Consider the following 19,786-nt stretch of genomic DNA (forward strand, 5'->3'; position numbering starts at 1 on the left):
TCATACCAAGGTCAAAAAATCCCATAAACACACTCCTAAACCTTGTGGAAAGCCTTCCCAGAAGAAGCTGTTATAGCTGCAAAGAGCGGGACAACTCCATATTACATTCATGTGCATGGAAAGACAGACATCCCAAAACATTTCAACTGCCTTTTTAAGCCAGTCAAGTTCCTCCACACCAAACTCACTCATCCATGTCTTTATGGACCTTGCTTTGGTCACTGGTGTGCAGTCATGTTGGAACAGGAAGGGGTCATCCCCAAACTGTTCCCACAAAGAGCATGAAATTGTCCAAAATGTCTTGGTATGAAGCTGAAGCATTAAGAGTTCCTTTCACTGGAACTAAGGGGCGGAGCCCAACCCCTGAAAAACAACACCTGAACTCAATGATCTGGAGGGGCGTCCCAATACTTTTGGCAATATAGTGAATATCTTAAGACTGACTTCTGAAAATCTGAAAATCTTGGTAAATAAATAAATAAATAAATAAAGGAAAATTAATTATGCATATTTTTCTTCTCTGTCTGATGGAAAGGGGCTTCCATAATAGACAAAAAAAGAGAAAACGAAAAAGTAAACAAGGAGTCCTAAAGTGTATCTCTTTATTAGCGTTTTTGCTGCCCTCTAGTGGTTAATATTGTAAAAACAGTCCATCTTGTATACGTGATTAACCAAGCCATGCTGCAAATACACCTAGTTCTCATTTTGTTCTCAACACTAACTTTTAATCATGAAAAATTATAATCTCATAGAAAAAAAATTCAAAGTAATAAGTAGACTTATATTTCACCTACAAATAATTTCACACTTAAGTTTAGCACCATAACCTTGACACACAGTAATATGAAAGAAACATGAGATGAGATGAGATGAGAGTGGAGCAGCTTATAAATCAGACATCATTCCATAAATCTGATATCTTCCCTAATTTAAAGACCCCCAAATTCAAGACACTATTTTCATCTTCAGCTTATGAAGCACTAGTGATTAGCAGATCGGTTGACTTACATGTGCTACAGCAGGGAAAACTGCAAATCAGAGGTTCAGGGACGAGGAACTGCAGGGCTAAACTGTACAATATATATATAACATCATAGTCAAGTTTTTTCTTTATATAAGTTAACACACTGGTTAGAAACAATATGACATAGAAAGACAAAAACAAAGAGAAAAGTCTAGAAGATGAAGCAAAAAAGTAAGAAAACAATGCCCTGTTAATAAAACCAGAAGGAGAAGCATCTCAGTTTGTACAATCAGGTCTTGAAGTGTCTCTGTATCCAGGTGGCTATTGTACCGTCTTGTTTACGCACTCCTGGAGTCCATTTTTGAGCTGTGTAAGCTGCTGGGAGTGGCTAGCCAGGGTGCCATTGACCTGTGCCAGATAGCTGTCTGAATGGCTCTCGAGTTCTGCACGAATCCTCTCCAACTGATCAGCAAGCTCTCCCAGGCTGCTACACTGGCCTTCAACCTGAGCTACACGGCTTTCAACTACCATGACCTCACGCTGAGCGTCCTGCGCTGTGCCCCGACAGCCATGCAGTTCCCCTGAAAGCCTCCGCCTCAAGCCCTGCAGCTCACCCTTCAGCTGCACTAGCCTGCGCTCTCCGGCCCCAAGCAGCGCCCCCTGCTGGCCCACAAGCTCAGCAATGCCATGCACTTGCGTGGCCAGCCGGTGCTGCCGTTCCTGCCATGTGGAGTTAACATGACTCATCTCGTTGGTGAAAAGGTGTACGGAATCTCTCAAACCCTTCAGGGTACGGTTTACAGAGTTGACATTAATCTTGAGGAGGGTGATCTCACCCTGTATCGAGCCCTCTTGGTCCTCTTGAGCAATCTGAACCAAAAGTCCTTGCAAGGTACTATTTAGATGGTCCAGCATATCCGTGTGTGTGTCCAGACGCTCTGTTATCTTCTTCTCCATCTCTTTACAGTCTTCTATCTCTGTTTGGATAAGAGCTGCATCAGGACTGGATGCTGGAGAGCAAGCCGAAGTGCAAAGAAGCTCAAGATCCAATAATTGCTTCTGGACACCATCCAAACCAGCTTCCATACGTCTACGGATATTCTCAATTTCCGTCCCTAATGCCGGCACCACCTGGCCTTCCAGTAGAGCCGGAGATGTAGCGTTACTCAGTTCCTCCACAGCCACAAAAACACGTTCCTCCAAGCTTTTCAGTTTGTCCTCCAGAAGGGTCTTAAATCCATCCAGGGATCCCATTCTTCCATCCAGGTCATCTAACTCTGTCTTGTCCTGCTCTGTTGTGTTCAGACGGCCTTCGATATCGAGTAAGCGAGTGTCCAACATCGTCTCCAAGTGGATTGTCTGCTCACTCAGTGTCGTCTGGAGTTGCCTCTGAGACTCTGTCAGGCCTTTAATGGACTCTTCCAACAGCAGGGTTCTCTGGGAGAGATCATTAATCTGACTACAGCAGCCTGGAGTCACTGTCAGACCCTGGATCTGAGCCTGAAGATCACCCAGCTCCTTCCTCAGGCCTGTCTCACGGCCATCCAAGGATTGCTGGAGCTGTTCCTGACCGTTCAGGTATTCCTTATGGCAATTCTTCTGAACCTGAGGGCAGGAAGCAACAAAGGGTTACTCGGCTGCAAATATGACGACAGATTTGTAAAACATTATTTTCAAAATTTAATATATTATCTGAGGCAGGTCTTATCAACATTTCAAACTCAATTAAAAAAACTAACCAGAAACTAAACCAAAAGTTAAGGTACTGGAAAAGGAAGAAGGATTTTTGTTTTTTTCTTAGTCTTCTTTCTCTTTGCTCAGTAAACACATGGGCTGAACAATGGAGTTTCTAAAAAATACCTAGCACTGGATTTAGCATCATCCTAAAGAATAACAACACTGCACTGATCTCACATCCATATCAGAATTCTGACACATTTGCAGGATTTTAAAAACACTTGCTGTACTAAACTGCCCTTTTTTGTGGTACTTTAAAGGGTAAATCTACCTCCATACCTCTCACCAACACTGCCCTGAGCACTGAACTCTATTGGATATGGAAAATACACACAGATACATAAGAGCGGTGCAGTAATACTGCATACCCAATGGAGACCATATAATTCAATCACCCTTTACATTTAACTGCAGAGAATCAGTGGGGTTTCTATATAATACCTAGCACCTAGAGTTAGCATCATCCTCCAGAATAACAACACTGCACTGATCTCATGTCCATTTCAGATCTCTGATACATTTGCAGGATTTTTTGCACTCAGAAAAACAGGGTACTAAACTGCCCTTTTTTGTGGTACTTTCAAGGGTAAGGTAAGGGTACCTTACCTTACTACCTCTGTAGTGTGTATCTCCTGTGTTACATGGAATGGGAACAGTCCAGTCATGTACCTTACATTCCTCAAATTAAAGGTACACTACATTCACATATAAAATGTGCATGTGTTACTGATTTGCAATACAGCTTTCATCCACTGTGCATCGTAGATAGAGTATGGTTGCTCATTTTACCTACCTTTTCCCATCATATTACAGTTTTGTTTCCTGACAGGATGAAAGATCTTTGAAGGCAACCTCTACCGTTACAACTCACCTGTCCAATCTTTTCGTTGCAGTGGTTTTCCAGGCCACTCAGCCTTCTTTCAAATCCATCCAAGATCTGTGTCCTGATGCCAGCCAGCCTTTCATCCAGCAACTTCTCCACTAAGTTCTGGATACCCCCAGTTGGCACCTCCAGCAGCCTCTTCAGCTGCCCATCATGGCCCATTACCATGCCATGGATCTCATCCAGGATGTGACTCTTGGCCCTTAGCTCATCCTTGACCTCTGTCACCCTTCCCACCAACTCTCCAAGGACCGGGAAGCTCTTGCTGCCCTCTGTCGTGTCCGGCAAGCCCTCAGGAATGACGCCAAAGCCCACCGTAGAGTCTGGCTGACGTGGGGCCCCACCTAGCAGGGTGCTCACCATCTTGGCAGTGTCCTCGCGGACAGACACACGGAGACGTTCCTCCATGCCAGAGATCAGGCCATTCAGCGTCTCCAATCCCTGTGAAAGTCTTCTTAGATCCTCCTCTATACGGTCTAGACGTTCGCCAGAGACTCCTGTTCCTGGACCTGAAAGCAAGAGGTCAAGATTAAGCTTTAAGAGTACCATTGTTTAAAAGCAGATTCTTCTTATTTACTGTAACATTATACAGTTACCTCCTGAAGGAACATGTCCAGTTGGTATATTATCATGATGACCTCCAGGGAAAAGAGGCTTTTCCAGCCCTGATCCAGGGGTTGGTATCTTGTTGTAACCCCATGGGAAACCCTTCATCCCAGGTCTGGGTCCTTGAATAGATCCCTTGAAGGGTGGCATGATGGAGTCTGGACCAGGTGTAGGGCCATCAAAGCAGTTTTCTCCAGAGTAGCCTGGGCAGCAGCGCCATTCCAGTTCTGTCACAGTCTTGTAGCCAACCTTGTAGGTAGGTTTGAAGTATGTCCGATACCTGTAAGCATATACAGTCTATTATCATCTGAGGATAGGGCTCATTCTCACCAACACTGCCCTGAGCACTGAACTCTACTGGATATGGAAAATACACACAGACACATAAGAGTGGTGCAGTAATATTGCATACCCAATGGAGACCGTATAATTCAATCACCCTTTACATTTAACTGCAGAGAATCAGTGGGGTTTCTATATAATACCTAGCACTGGAGTTAGCATCATCCTCCAGAATAACAACACTGCAAGCTAATTTAAAGGTACAAAGATGTTTCTTAAGGTCCAGTCCTTAAGTGTACCTTACAATCCTCAAATTAATGGTACACTACATTCACGTTAACATATATAAGATACACGCTATAGGTAGGAACAAGTCTGCAGTCCTCTTTGAGATTTATTCTGAAGAAACCACTGCACCATTGTGGACTAAACTTTAGCAACACAATAAAACAAGTCCTTCAGGTCATTCATAGATTATTGAGTAAACTAATAAGATTATCAAATTAGAAACAAACGAACCTGTTTGGATTGATTAGAATACAAATCACAACAGACTACAACTTGAGAGGCTTTTGTTGTTGGTTTTTTAAATTCCACCACTAGAGGGCAGGAGTACACAGCATCCAGTGAGTGACATTACAGTCCCCGAAAACTGTTACAGTACAAAGTGCAGTACTGTGAATACACCAAACATTTTATCATGATGTTCTTACATCACCACGGGACACTTCTGACCCCAGATGCACTTGGTGGTGTAGTCTGCCTTGACGTAGGTGGCCATTCCATCTTGCATGGTACAGGTAACGTTCTTTTGAACGATGTAGGCACAGTGGTTTCTGAAAGAGAGAAGAATCAGGATTTTTTTAATTTCTTGGCCATTTACAGCATCGCTTTCCTGGAATCATTGCAGGTTTCCTTTGAAATGTAATATTGAAAGAAAAAGGGGACATGTCTTGAGGGACTACATGTCATGGTTGTTGCTAAATAAGAGGCATCAAGCCACACATCTGTCACACACACACACAGGCAAAACAATGACCATTTCAGCGACCACTTCATCCCATCCAGCCCTGGCACACTTCTCGCCCTTTCTCACATTTCCAGTAAGAGATTAATCAGGTTGACGCAGCTATAGCAACTGTTAAATGTTAGTTGGCCTCAGAGATTAGGAAGCAATAATCAGCGCTCGGATGGCGGTGAAATAACACATGGAGTTTTTGAGGATTTGTACAGCTCCACAGCTGTTCTTCACAAGACCTGCATCCAGCTAGAACCGGAGGAGGAGATGGGAGACGACTGAAAAATGAGACAAAGTCGACTTTTGGGGCAGATTTCTTTAAAAAAAAAAAAGAGCTCAAGTTTTATAACAGTAGCGTAAAAGCTGAAACGGTTAGCTCTCGCCACCACAGGGTTTTGGTCCAACCAAATTTGTGTTGGAGGTCATTCAGATTTGAGTCTGTTGCAGCTTCAGCCTGGGTTTTTTCCCACACAACTGGCCAAATCTGTTCACAATCCACTCTTAAACAATCACCCAGAAGCATTATAAAAGAGCTGAGGTTAGGGTAGAGGCCGGGTTATTATATGGTTAAGTACATTAACGGAGGTGAAACGGCTCAGATATTTCACAGTATAATAATGAAATATCACGGCTGTTACACGCTACAATACGATTTTGTCTAATTTTAAATGTTTGTTTCCAGAGGTTTCCAAAAGAAACTACAAGTAGAAGTTAAAAATGTGTAGAAATCATTTACGATACTGATGAATATTGTTAGATCTGATTAGAACCAATGAACGTAAGTGAAAAGCCGCTTAACAGAATCCTTTAGAATCATTTGACTGGTCAGGGCTTTCTTCTGGTTCCTGGTGGTGGTTTTGTAGCGGTCAGCAAGTCAGTAATAATGAGAAGACAAGATAAATGTCCTGATGACTCCTAACAGTGACCTCTGATTGATTTTGGAAGTGTTTGTAATGGTTTGGGATTGGTTGGTGTCCCACAGCAGCGTGTGGTGGTGTCTCTGATGGATCTACTAATGGAAGAACTTCCTGCTTTTCAGAGTGTAACAGGAAATCACTGGATTACAATACAGATGCTAGAACTGGCAAATGTTCCATGAAGAATGGATCAGTTCCTGAATTTCAATCATGATCATGATTGAACATATATTTTTTTTCTCCATATCTCAGACATGATGGTGACACCAGACTGCAGATGAGGAATGAAAACAGCAGAATCTTCTTCCAGGTTTTTCTTCCACAGCTCTTCTACAAGGCTGATTTTGACCAAGCTGTTCTCTGTAGAGAAGCAACAAGTGCAATGAGATCATTTTAAATCCATTTAAACTATATTTACAACATGGAAATGCACACCATCATTACCACCACCCCCACCACCACCCCCAGGAAGGACAAACAATCTGTGAGTGTGTGTTCCTGCCAGAAGGAAGAGGATCTGAAAGCAGCTGTTCTGCTTCTGGCTCCCGGGTCGGCGTCTGACAGGACGTAGTTGTTTGCTAAGCGCTCGTGGATGTGCGCCACACTGCAACAGAACAGCTTTTATTCTGAAGCGATGAGGCAGCTCCGGCACAGAACATCATCTCAGAGGCTTAGCACATGGGTGGGAGTGGGATTCAAAACAAACACAATAGTCTGTATCATATTTATTTATTACATAAGCACCGCTGAGTTCTCGAATTTGGATTCGATTTAGAACAATCCTTCTAATACCTTATTTACTAACCAATCGATTTGAAAAGCATGCAGAAATGTGTATTTATCTAACACTGATGGAAGGAGTCTCCAGTTTCAGCACTGTTACAGTTTCTCATCTGTTAGTTTATAGCTGCTATAACATACAGTAAGTGAGAACAGGAAGTAGTTTCGTTAGCATTAAGGGTATCTATAAACGGATAAGAAGTACAGGGAGTCGCTCTTTATTAATCTTTTATTGTGGTTAAAGTGGAATAATCACTTCTGGGACGTGTTGCTATAGGAAAATAATCAGTACAGTGAGAGTGATTTCACTTCATCATCACAGCACACCAGGAGTGATTATTGCAGACCTGACAGGATGAGCACTGTGGAAAGACTCGGATATTACAGACACGGATATTACCGGGAATAGTGTTTGTGATCTCGGAACGATATGAGGAGCGCTGAGACAGAGCAATCGTTTGGTGAGTACATAAACAGTCTCCAGAACGATGTGTGAAATCTGCCAAGCCACTGAAACAGAGAAAAAGAGAGAGAGAGAGAAAATGAGAGAGAGAGAGAGAGAGAGAGAGTGAAAGAGAGAAAATGAGAGAGAGAGAGAGAGAGAGAGAGAGAGAGAGAGAGAGAGAGAGTGATGAATATAAAGCACATCTGGAGAACATGGATGAGTGTGAAGGATCCAGTTCCAGGTGGAGACTGTTGTCACAACACACACAAACACACACACACAGAGTTGATGTGTTTTATCAGGACATTTCAGTGGTGCTGGACGTTTCAGTGGTGCTCAGTCCAGGCAGGTGAATGTGAACATTTCCCCAGTTTGCTCAGAGCTGCCCAGAAACCCAGGTTCTTGTGCATGCTGTAAGTTAGCTTACGTTTAAAACAAACACTGAAGTCACTCCTTACGTCACTTTTCTTACTTTCATTTCTAAAAAGCGAATATTATAAAAAAGTTCTGCTTGTGTTTTCATGCATTCCGAATTCCTTTATATAAACGACCGACCCTGATAGAGCCGAATGTACAGCAGACGGATTAGATGTTAGCATTAGTGGCTGATCTAATGATAATCACCTTACACCTGTTGTTATGTGATTTTTTCTTTTGACCTCATTTAATGTCCGAGAATGTAGCATTTTTAAAACATTTTAATTCATCAGTATTTTAATTAAAAAAATCAAAAGCTTGTTCTGTATTTAAGTTTAAGAATAATAACAAATTATGTTAAAGAAAGCAACCAATATTTATATTAATATATAGATGTGTTTATATGTACACATTTATACAGATTGTTTTTTAAATTACTATTTATTTAATTATTTTATTTACTGCTATTATTGATTCATTGTTGATGTATCCTACTTTTTTATTATTTTATTACATTTTATTATTTTATAATTATTTCATTTTATTTATCTTTATTCAGATCAGTGTAGATTTTTAATAGTTTTTTTTTCTTTTTCATTTTTTCATATCAGCAGCAAAACTTACAGAAGAAATTACCAAAAAAAATTTTAAGTCTTAATTCCAAATCTTGGCACAAGAAATATACTATATTGCCAAAAGTATTCGCTCACCTGCCTTGACTCGCATATGAACTTAAGTGACATCCCATTCCTAATCCATAGGGTTCAATATGACGTCGGTCCACCCTTTGCAGCTATAACAGCTTCAACTCTTCTGGGAAGGCTGTCCACAAGGTTTAGGAGTGTGTTTATGGGAATTTTTGACCATTCTTCCAGAAGCGCATTTGTGAGGTCACACACTGATGTTGGACGAGAAGACCTGGCTCTCAGTCTCCGCTCTAATTCATCCCAAAGGTGTTCTATCGGGTTGAGGTCAGGACTCTGTGCAGGCCAGTCAAGTTCATCCACACCAGACTCTGTCATCCATGTCTTTATGGACCTTGCTTTGGTCACTGGTGCACAGTCATGTTGGAAGAGGAAGGGGCCAGCTCCAAACTGTTCCCACAAAGTTGGGAGCATGGAATTGTCCAAAATGTCTTGGTATGCTGAAGCATTCAGAGTTCCTTTCACTGGAACTAAGGGGCCAAGCCCAGCTCCTGAAAAACAACCCCACACCATAATCCCCCCTCCACCAAACTTTACACTTGGCACAATGCAGTCAGACAAGTACCGTTCTCCTGGCAACCGCCAAACCCAGACTCGTCCATCAGATTGCCAGATGGAGAAGCGCGATTCGTCACTCCAGAGAACGCGTCTCCACTGCTCTAGAGTCCAGTGGCGGCGTGCTTTACACCACTGCATCCGATGCTTTGCATTGCACTTGGTGATGTACGGCTTGGATGCAGCTGCTCGGCCATGGAAACCCATTCCATGAAGCTCTCTGCGCACTGTTCTTGAGCTAATCTGAAGGCCACATGGAGTTTGGAGGTCTGTAGCGATTGACTCTGCAGAAAGTTGGCGACCTCTTCGCACTATGCGCCTCAGCATCCGCTGACCCCGCTCCGTCAGTTTACGTGGCCTACCACTTCGTGGCTGAGTTGCTGTCGTTCCCAAACACTTCCACGTTCTTATAATACAGCTGACAGTTGACTGTGGAATATTTAGGAGCGAGGAAATTTCACGACTGGATTTGTTGCACAGGTGGCATCCTATCACAGTTCCACGCTGGAATTCACTGAGCTCCTGAGAGCGACCCATTCTTTCACAAATGTTTGTAAAAACAGTCTGCATGCCTAGGTGCTTGATTTTATACACCTGTGGCCATGGAAGTGATTGGAACACCTGATTCTGATTATTTGGATGGGTGAGTGAATACTTTTGGCAATATAGTGTATATATATAAAATATTAAATATTTAATTTTAATGATTTGGAATGATTTTCCTCCAACAATCTTCCAATGTATTTTCATTAAAATTAGTTTAAAAATCATTTATTTGTCTAAAAGAAAAAAAACAGATGATAATAACCATATTCATTATATTTTCAGCTGCTAGGATTTACATTTTTTGTGTAGTGTTTTTCTTTTTTTGCACAATATCTAACAGGAAAATCCCACCCCTGCTGTATCCTGATTGGCTGGATGTTGGTGAATTGGGAGGACACCTAAGAAAAAAAAATTCTATTCTATTCTGAAGTCATGGGCCATGGGAGACGGCGTGATAAAAAGACATTTGCTCCATGGCTTTGTTTTTGTAGACCCAGTAGACCACACAGCAGGAAAAGCTGAAGCTGAGGTTATCAGAGAAAATGGAGTGTGTGTGTGTGTGTGGTGTGTGAGTGTGTGTGTGTGTGGTGATGCTTCACAGCTGTAAAAAGTGCACAGGTGGATTGAGTTGAGGAGAGCACGGTTCCTGTGTGTAATGAGGTGAAGTTTGAGATCTTAAACCTCGTCAGAATGATGTAGAAACCTCACCTCGTCCTCACAATCCACTCACCAACATCTAACCTTTCGCTGGCTTCACTTTTTCCCACTGTAAATATTTTCAGGATCAGTTTTCAGTCACCAATACCCTGCCGAACATCCCGGGAGAGAAGAAGAATTCCTTTCAGTTTTTCAGCCAGGATGTGACTTTCCTTCCTTTTTCTTCTCCTTCTTCTTCTTCTCCACGCTGTGTTTAATCAAACCATGTCCAGTGCCAATGTTTACGTCTCGATCGTGATGTGACGAAGGCCACGCTAAGTTAAATCGCAGCCAATTTTAGTTGCTTATCTAAAGCAGGATTTTGTTTTTAATAGTGTCTGGGTCTTAATGCTGGAGGATTTCTGAATGCCGACCCGGTCAGCACGGGATGGACGCTAGAAACGCTAGAAGCTTCTAATTGGACTCACAGAGTAACAGAGAGACCTTATTGTTTCCAAAGATATCTTTCTTTTCTATTTTCCGCCTGTCAAACACAAACGCGACTGTTCTTTCATCAGATCATGATCCGGTCATTAGATCAGAAATAGACAGGACAATCAGTGGAAGTATAAATATAGAGCTTGAGATGGAGAGCGAGATTATTTCAGGTCCATTACACACAGGACATGGTGACAGAAAGCTAGTGTGTGTTTGTAGCCGAGTTCTTCTGGGCGTGGCCAAAAAACAGTCCACTTAAACACCACTTTTATTTAAAAGGTATTTAAAAAGATTGAGCTCGGGTTTAACCCTCTTTAGCTGTACACTAATCAACTGATGGAATGATGTTCTGACCAGTCGTGAGTCCAAAACGAGTCTGTCTGTTTCAGTGTGTTTTAGACGTGTGTTTTTCCCTCTGTTGGAGAACCTTACACAGAATTGTACTGGTTGAAGATGAAATCTGAGCTGCTTTTTAGATGGACAAGCCCTTGGAGAACATCTCAGAGAGCAGAAATGGGTTTGAGATCAACATTTACTTTGAAGATACAAACATTTTTGCTGAAAAAAAAAAACATTTTTGTTTTTTTGGAACTGCTAGTAGGCTAAAACCAGAGATCCTTCTGAAACACTACAAGTCCTGAGTGTCTACTTTCATAGGAGCTTCATTTTAACCACCATTGTGGAGTGGAACATGACAAAGACGTTCAATCATCAACATGGACACGATAAAAACAGGAGGAAACTCCATTTTTTGTTCACTGGGCTTGGATTTAAACAGTAAACTTTCTTTGTAATGTCTAAGAAAAGTTGCATATACGGCAGGATAATATTTACTGGATGTCAATGCTAGCGCTTCATTACTAGCATAAATACACAGCTGAATGAATGTTCTGTGATGGAAATAAAGAACGCTGGGAAATACTGAGGACTTCATAAATAAAACTCCTGAAAATAAATCCACGAAACACCTGAAAGTTTACGGTAACTTTCCTCAGTGGTTTGGAATAGAAGGTGGTGGTGTGACTGAGCGTAGCCACATGCTAATCACCAGGTCCAGCAGACCAGCGCACAGGAAACGTCTAAAACCTGGTTAAGAGGTTTAACTCACCCAACATCCTCTCTCCTCACACACACACTAACCCTTTGTGCCTCTTAATCGACTTTAGTGAGAAAAAAACCCTTCATTTTTCCCCTCATGCCCCCTTTCAGGCTTGTAGTGCTAATTAGCAGAGATGATAGATGCTCTGATGAGTCTGCTGAGACTATCTGCACAATTTCACATCACGATTAACACAGTAATAGCTGTTTTTTCACGTCAATCAAGCAGAGCTGAAGTCTAGACCGGGCTGGAGGCGATTCTCAGGCTACAACACTTAGCTTGTGGTTCTCACAGCTGTCACAGCCACCAGAGGCTCATTAGCGCTAATGCTATGTGCTGGAGTGTAACTGGTCTTCCTCTGGGAGCTGGCTGATGAACACTGGCTCTGGAATGAATGCCTGTAATCTGTAATATTTTGACTTTTATGTCTCTTGTGCTGATGTCTGAAGAATGTTCTGAACAAAGTTCTTCATATCAAACCAAACGAGTTACGATCACAAGAAACATTTGCATATTTTTATTATAATTAATTATGCCAATTTTTCCTTTTTTCATTATTATTATTTTTTTTCCATATAGATCTTATTCTTAGATGTGTTCCTCCACATTACCAGAACTTCTCATGGTTCTCTGTATTTGTTTAAGCTTCCTAAATAGGTTCTATTCACTTGACTCCCGTCTATCCAGTTCATAAAAGTTTCTATCTAGCTCAAAAACTTTTCTGAAAGGGTTCTTTGGCATGATTGGGTTCTTGGCTTTCTGAAAAGGTTCAACCTGGAACTCTCTCATGTGGTTCTATCTGGACCCTGACCTGATAAAGCTGGTTACAGTTAAGATGAATGAATAAAATCCTCTACACTCTTCCTCAGAATACTCTAGATGTTGTGGAAGGTTTCTCGAGGGTTCTTTAAATAGTTAATTGTTTTATACAGCTTTCTACACTCACAAAACATTGGTTCCTCAATGGTTGTCTAGGTCTTAAGGGTTTTTTGGCTGATGAAGTGTTCTATGCTATTGCTAAATGATGTTCTGTGAGTGGTTTAGGTTGGTATCCATCCTATAGGGAACCCTTTATTGTTTGTATGTTGAAGCTACACAGCTGGGTTTCCTCAGAGGAACAAACTGAAGCATGTAATATGGACCCCCAGGTTCCACGTTCTCTTATGAATGTATGTTCAATATACATCATGGAAGATGAGCGTACGTAACCATCAACACTGTCCAGACTTTACTAACAGCTGGAGATCTGCTCGAGGCTGTAGCTGCTGTACGATCTTTATATGTTCATCATTAGTTCATTTCGTTTCCAGATGTGTTGCTCAAAGAGAACATTCAAGAAACTGCGACGCTTCATCATCTCATCCAGACGTTTAGAATAAACACAGCAAACTAGCAGGATTTGGGGTGTAGCCCAACATGAAGCCATTCATCAGAATAAACAGGTAAACAAATACAGATAGAGATGTGAACAGAAGAAGCGCTGTTTACGGTCACAATCGGAGAACAGAAGAAGAACCGTTTGAGGTATCTGGGGCAGATCACTGGTGGGTATCAGGACTGTGATTGCTGAAAGTTGCATGATCTCCTTATATTCTAAGAAAAAGGCTTTTTAAAGCTCTGTGGTTTTGTGTGTTCTTTATTATTTGTGGAAGATGGGATAGATAAGTTTTTTTAAGGCTATTGTTAGGGCTAGTGTGAAGCTCCTCACAGCTCCTGTGCATGTTCCTGGGCATGTTCTCCATGTAGCTATCCTCCTGGGTTCTTCTGGATTCTCAAGAACATAAATTGAAAGCCTTCTCAGGAACTCTCAGTCTGAGGCAAATGTCCCAGCTGGGTGTCTGCCTCAGACTGAGTGTTCCTGAGATTCTGAGACTCTGGATCCACTGTGACCCTATCCAGGATAAAGAGATTACTCAATGGAAAATAGTATAGGTACAAACAAAAACCCTTCCTGGTTAGACCACGCCCATTTCAGGTTAAAATCTAAATTCAGATCGAGCTAGTGTCATTTCATTTAAGCCCTAATTGGGATCTAAAGTCTATTCTGAAAGCTCCAGCTTACTCATCTACACAGCTTGGCTTTGTCCATGGCCAAGAGAGAGCAAGGCGGCCGATCAGGCAGATTTACTTTGACATCAGAGACGTGTGGGATGAAGACTTACAGTAAGAAGGGCTGGCAGGCAGCACGCCGCTTATAACTGATAAACCGCTAGTCCCCAATATCAACAGAACCCGAGATGATGAAGCTTTGGCAAGAATGCTGTGAGGGAGTGCTACTAAAAGAAACTACACTAAAGCAGGAAGAGGAACAGAGCAAGGTTTACACCTGATTTATACACCGAGAGGAAAACGTCTCTATTTCTGTTCTGAACTCTTACACACGGGTTCCTTATGGGTTCTTTCTTGCATGATGCTTCTAAGGTTAGCTTTTCTTCTAGAATTTGTGATGAATTAACACTGTAAAGCTGAATAAAATAAAATAAAATTCATCAGTTGTTCTCCACCTTTATGGTTGAACATGTGGTTCTGTCCTACACTTTTAAATAACAAAAGCCTTCTCAAGGGTTCATTGGATGTTTCTCTTTTGGACCATGAGAGTTCTCTGGGGTTCCTAACTCTTTTATATACAAAGAAAAGGGCTTTTTAAGGATCTGTAGTTTTGTGTGTTCTTCATTATTAGAGGAAGATGGTAGAGATATTTTTTTATGATCAATTGTCTGACATGAAGAAAATGAGTGAGATACAGAGAAGGTCATTCCTAATTTGTAGCATGCAGATGGACGTGTCCACAGGGAGGCATGTGGAGCCTGTTGTGATGTGAGAACCTGACAGCAGAACTGGAGAACTGTCTAGAATAATGGAGCTCCTCAAACATATCACATAAACAGTGGAACTACACAGACATCATAATCCTGAGGAAACTCTCTGAAATAAATAAGGAGTGAGGAACTCATGTCCTCTGTGAGATGTGGAACTTTCTCAGAACCAGCAGGTGTAATAAGAACAGCAAGAGAGAAGCCACCAATCAAAAAAGGAAAAATGGCTACAAAGCTCTTGCATTGTGTTGAAATCAGAGTTTATGAGCATCACACGTTTTAGAATAAACACACCAGGATAACATGGGTTCCTCACTGGTTAAATCTCCTCCACTCAGAAATTGTTGGAAGTAAAGGTTCTTTTGATGGATTAATCATCTACAGGGGTTACTCAAGGTCATACACTCAGGAGCATTAACTGTTCTAGAGAAAGAGTTCTACTCGTTTCTTTGCTAGGTTTAACTCCGTAATCTAAAGGTTAGTAGCATGCAGGTTCTACACTCCTGGGAAAAAAACATTTTACATGAAAATGGTTCCTAAATTTCTGTGAAATATTTGGTTCTACGTAGGTTTTTGGATGGTTCACTAATCCACACTACTAGAAAGAAAAGGTTCTTTACACTTTTTTTATTCATACGAGAAAATTGTTTGTGTTCTATCCACTTCTTAAGTGGAGTTCTTAATGGTTTTTAAGGGTTCTTTGGATGGTTACTAGCGCTACACTATTTGAGAAAAATGGTTTCCATGGAGAAAGCTTAGGAACTCTTAGCTTAGGAGAAAAGGGCTCCTTAATTTTTTTTTGATGATTAACATTTCTACAAAAATGGTTCCTCAAAGCTTCTTGGAATGGATGATGGGACTGTAAAGTGTTCTGCATTCTAAGAAAAATGGTTCCTCGAAGGTTATTTAGATGGTTATCTCTTCCATTCTCTTGGGAAAAAAAACACTTTTACACTTTTCTGTAGTTTCACCTTTGGGGAACTCTTACAGGTTCTATGTGCAGTGCTACATATATTAGAGTGCTTTGCTGTCAGAGACGGTTTTGAGCAGAACCCTTTAAAAACTAGCAAAAGAACCCTTGAGGAACCATTTGAGCTCTAGATTTTAACACAATATTTAAAAAAAAACTTTTTCTCACTGAGTTATTTCTTTAGAACCTTCTAGAACTTTGGGGTACTCACTTGTGGCGAGTCATGGGTTTTCCTGGGTTAAAATGTGGACCGGCTCCGGCCTTGTACAGATTAAATCTGTAGGGGTTTCCATAGAATGTTCCCTTGGCATCCACCGAACTGAGTCCCAGTAAAAGAGGCAGCAGAGCAAGGCAGCAGAGTGCACACTTCATATTTCTGACCAGGACGAGTGAAGGATGGAGGGTTCTGTGGTTCTGTGGTGTGAAAATCAGCTGTGCTGTAGTCATGAAGAGTTTATTGTACTGATTAAATCCTCCAGGGAAGCATTCACCCCTTCAGACACAGGAGGAGTGCAACTCCCAGCCAGACGTCTGCTGATCTAGAACCATCCTTCCAGCATCTGAGAACCTCTGAGCGTCCTTTAAGGAAAGAGTTCACATGAAAAGGAGAGATCTGCTGAGGAACGACAGAGCACGAAAGAAGAGAAGGAGGAAAGGAACAGCAGGTATGTACAGGAGACGGGATGGAAGTGTTGTGACGGTTCAGCACTCGCTCTCTCTCTCTTTATGTCTCGGTCAGCTGTGTGTAAGAGAGTGTGTGTAAGAGTGTGTGTGTGTAAGAGAGTGTGTGTGTAAGAGTGTGTGAGTTTGGACTAGGTGCAGCAGTTTGCCTGTTACTCCCCCAATAGGGGCCGGCTGCTGGATTTGCATAACCCTCCCTCAGTGTAAGCCAACACGAGAGAGGAGGGATGTCTCTCTCTCTCTCTCTCTCTCTCTCTCAGACCCCACTCTTTATTTGAGCAGTTAAAGATCAGTGATGAGAAACAGCTAAACAGTTGGAAGTTGTTGAAAAGCTCGCCCCGTGTCATTCACGCATCACTCATTCTATTCAAAAACAAAAAGAAAAACCCCACAAAAAAACAAAAAGAAACTTTTCATTTTTCACATCTGAAACCTGAATTCTCAGTATTTTTAAAAAGTTATTTTCCATTCCAATTTTTCACAGTAAAAAGATAAATGTATATAAAAATATCTATAAAAAATCGACCATGTAAAGATTCACCAGCAGGGGGAGCTGTGAGGGAACACCTTTAAACCTGTGATGTTTGACGGAATGATGTAATAATGATTAATGAGTAATAATGAGAAACCTTTAACACTGGAGACTCCTTCCACGAGCATTCCATAAACAAATGCTATAGAAACTACAACAGATTAGAATTAGTGCATTAATTCTTACCAAAACTTTCATCAACACATTCTGACCATGTTCGAGATTAGAGAAATTACTTTTCTGCAGTTTTCTAAGCTAGCTAGCCAGTGAATGTTAATATCGGTTAATGAATGCAGTTGTCATGGTAACATTACGGGGCGTCCAAAATGAACCAATCAGATACCAAGAAGCAATTTCTTCTTCAGTTTGACCGTATCGACGATTACACATGAGTTTAATCCGTTTATTATTAGCGTAGCACCTGCTGTGTAAATCCCACTGAACGAGTCGTTACTATGGAAACGATAATGCATTGGTATATATCAGTATAAACGCGTGCTATGAAGCTGTGCTATTATTTATAGCAGTTATTTAAAGAGGACAGAATCTGACTGCTAATTTTAGATAAGAAAAGAAAACAAATGATTAGCAGTTCACTAGCCTGCTAGCTGTTTGTCATTTTTAATAAAGATTTTTTTTGTCATTTATTATTTAATGGTTTAAAATGACAGGTTTAAACACACTCGATAATTCATTCATACATTTCCATATTCCACATCTTCATACCTCAAAGTCTCAGCAATCAGGCCCAGGATTTCCTCTTTTCTTCCTTTCCCCTCCTCCTCCTTCCCTCCTTTTTCCACACTTCTACCCTCCAGCTCTCTCTCTCTCTTTTCATAATCCCGCATCTATAAATCTCACTCAGGTGCTGGAACACGTTTCGCTTTCGGATTTCTCCACTGCCGCATTCCACACTGAGCCTCCAAAGCCAAATGAGAAGCCATTAAAAGCCAGATTTTCCTCTAGAGCCGCTTTTACACATCGACCTTCATCACTCAGAGTAAAGAGGAAAAAATCTGCACTAGAAATGTACATTTATAAATGTGAAAGTGTCCCGGGGGCAGTTAAAAGAGAAGAGATTAACAGCAGGCTGTAGATTTAATAAAATAAACAGAATAATTACACTCATCAACTTCCTGATGTCCATATATATTTTTTATTTTATAAATAAATTTTCACTGCATTTATACGCTCTGCATATATCTTTTAGACAATTTGTAGTTTCTTACATTTTTATTTATTTATTTGTTTTTTTTTGTTTGTTTATTTTATGTATTTATTTTACTTTATTTTAATTTAATTTAATTTAATGTGATGTAATTGAATTTAATTTAAATTTTATTTAATTCACTTCTTTATTTCCTTGTATATTTGGACATTTTTAAACATATAATTATATATAAAATATATGAAATGTATACAATTCCACTTGTTCATATATTTCTATACTTAGTAAGCAGTTCTTTGTTATATATTTATTTGGATTTAATTCATTTTATTATTAAACATTATAATATATCTAATTTCTAAATGTAAATTTATTAAAAAAAAATATTAAAACATTTATGTTTCATTGTTGTAAGTATATTTGTAACAAATTAGCACTTTTTGTAATATTTTGTATATTTCTTTTTGTTTCATCCATTTTTATTTTGTACAATTTGGTGATTAGTAGAATTTAATATTAATGAATGGACTTTAACAATGTGACGAGATTGATGTGGAATTTTTTATAGGATTTTTTTCTCTTCATCAGATTCATTAGGATTTTATTCACGAAAACATTGTGTGTAAAGATGTGAAGATTTAAAAATGGGAAAATGTGAGTGTGTATAAATGAAAGCCCAGACGGAGACAGAGCAGTAGCTAAAATCCGGTGTGTGTTTGATGAAGAAACAAAGCCGAGTGTGTGTTACCTCCGTGAGAGCTTCTCGTTGTTTACATGCCGGTGTTTACTCTGAATTCACGAGTCAATGCTACAAACAAAGAAGCCCAATTTATTGCAAAGTTTGTTTGAGAGGCTGCAGAGACCCCCAGAGAAGCTCAGAAAACCTTAGAGACCTTCAGAGAAGTTCAGAGATCCTCTGAGATCCTCAGAGAGACTCAGAGAACCCCAGGGACCCTCAGAGAACCTCGGTGAAGCTCAGAGACCCCTGGAGAAGCTCAGAGGCCCGCAGAGAACATTATAGACCCTCAGAGAAGCTCAGAGACCCTCAGGGAACCTCAGAGACCCTCGAGGATGCTCAGAGAACCCCAGAGACCCTCAGAGAACCTCAGAGACCCTCAGGGAACCTCAGAGACCCTTGGAGAAGCTTAGAGAACCTCAGTCTAACACTAGCACTGACACTACCTCCTGATAACATCCACTGAATTTGATAAACTACTGCTTTCACTACTAGCATGGATTCTACCATAGCTAACAGAACTGTCTCAGACACTCGGATCATTTTGGTTAAAAAATAAAAGCTTTCATTTAAAAACATGACTAAATGAATTTCATCACTTAAAACAGATTTATTTTAATACATGAAGACATTCAACAGTAGCAAATGTTTACGTTTCATGGAGTGTGTTTCTGGAGTAGATGAAGAAACATTGTGATTAAATTGTTTGTAATCAGATTTTATCCCGTTACTCTGGTTGCCTTCTTACATCATTTATTATGTTACACTGTAGAGTGTGTTACACTGTGTCTGTTAC

General features: G+C 40.6%; 1 protein-coding gene across 1 annotated transcript; it reads right to left on the minus strand.

Annotated features, from left to right (window-relative positions):
• Positions 1-567: 567 nt before the first annotated feature.
• LOC131366358 (EMILIN-3) lies at positions 568-16,671 on the minus strand. The gene is made up of 5 exons (XM_058410769.1): positions 16,085-16,671; positions 5,186-5,308; positions 4,181-4,470; positions 3,573-4,093; positions 568-2,569 (listed from the first exon to the last, which is right to left on the minus strand). Exons 1-5 carry the CDS (start codon positions 16,318-16,320, stop codon positions 1,286-1,288), a joined length of 2,454 nt encoding a protein of 817 aa, XP_058266752.1. The 5' UTR covers positions 16,321-16,671; the 3' UTR covers positions 568-1,285.
• Between the last annotated feature and the right edge of the window lie 3,115 nt (positions 16,672-19,786).

Source organism: Hemibagrus wyckioides, linkage group LG15 (genome assembly GCF_019097595.1).
Source record: "Hemibagrus wyckioides isolate EC202008001 linkage group LG15, SWU_Hwy_1.0, whole genome shotgun sequence".
NCBI lineage: Eukaryota > Metazoa > Chordata > Actinopteri > Siluriformes > Bagridae > Hemibagrus > Hemibagrus wyckioides.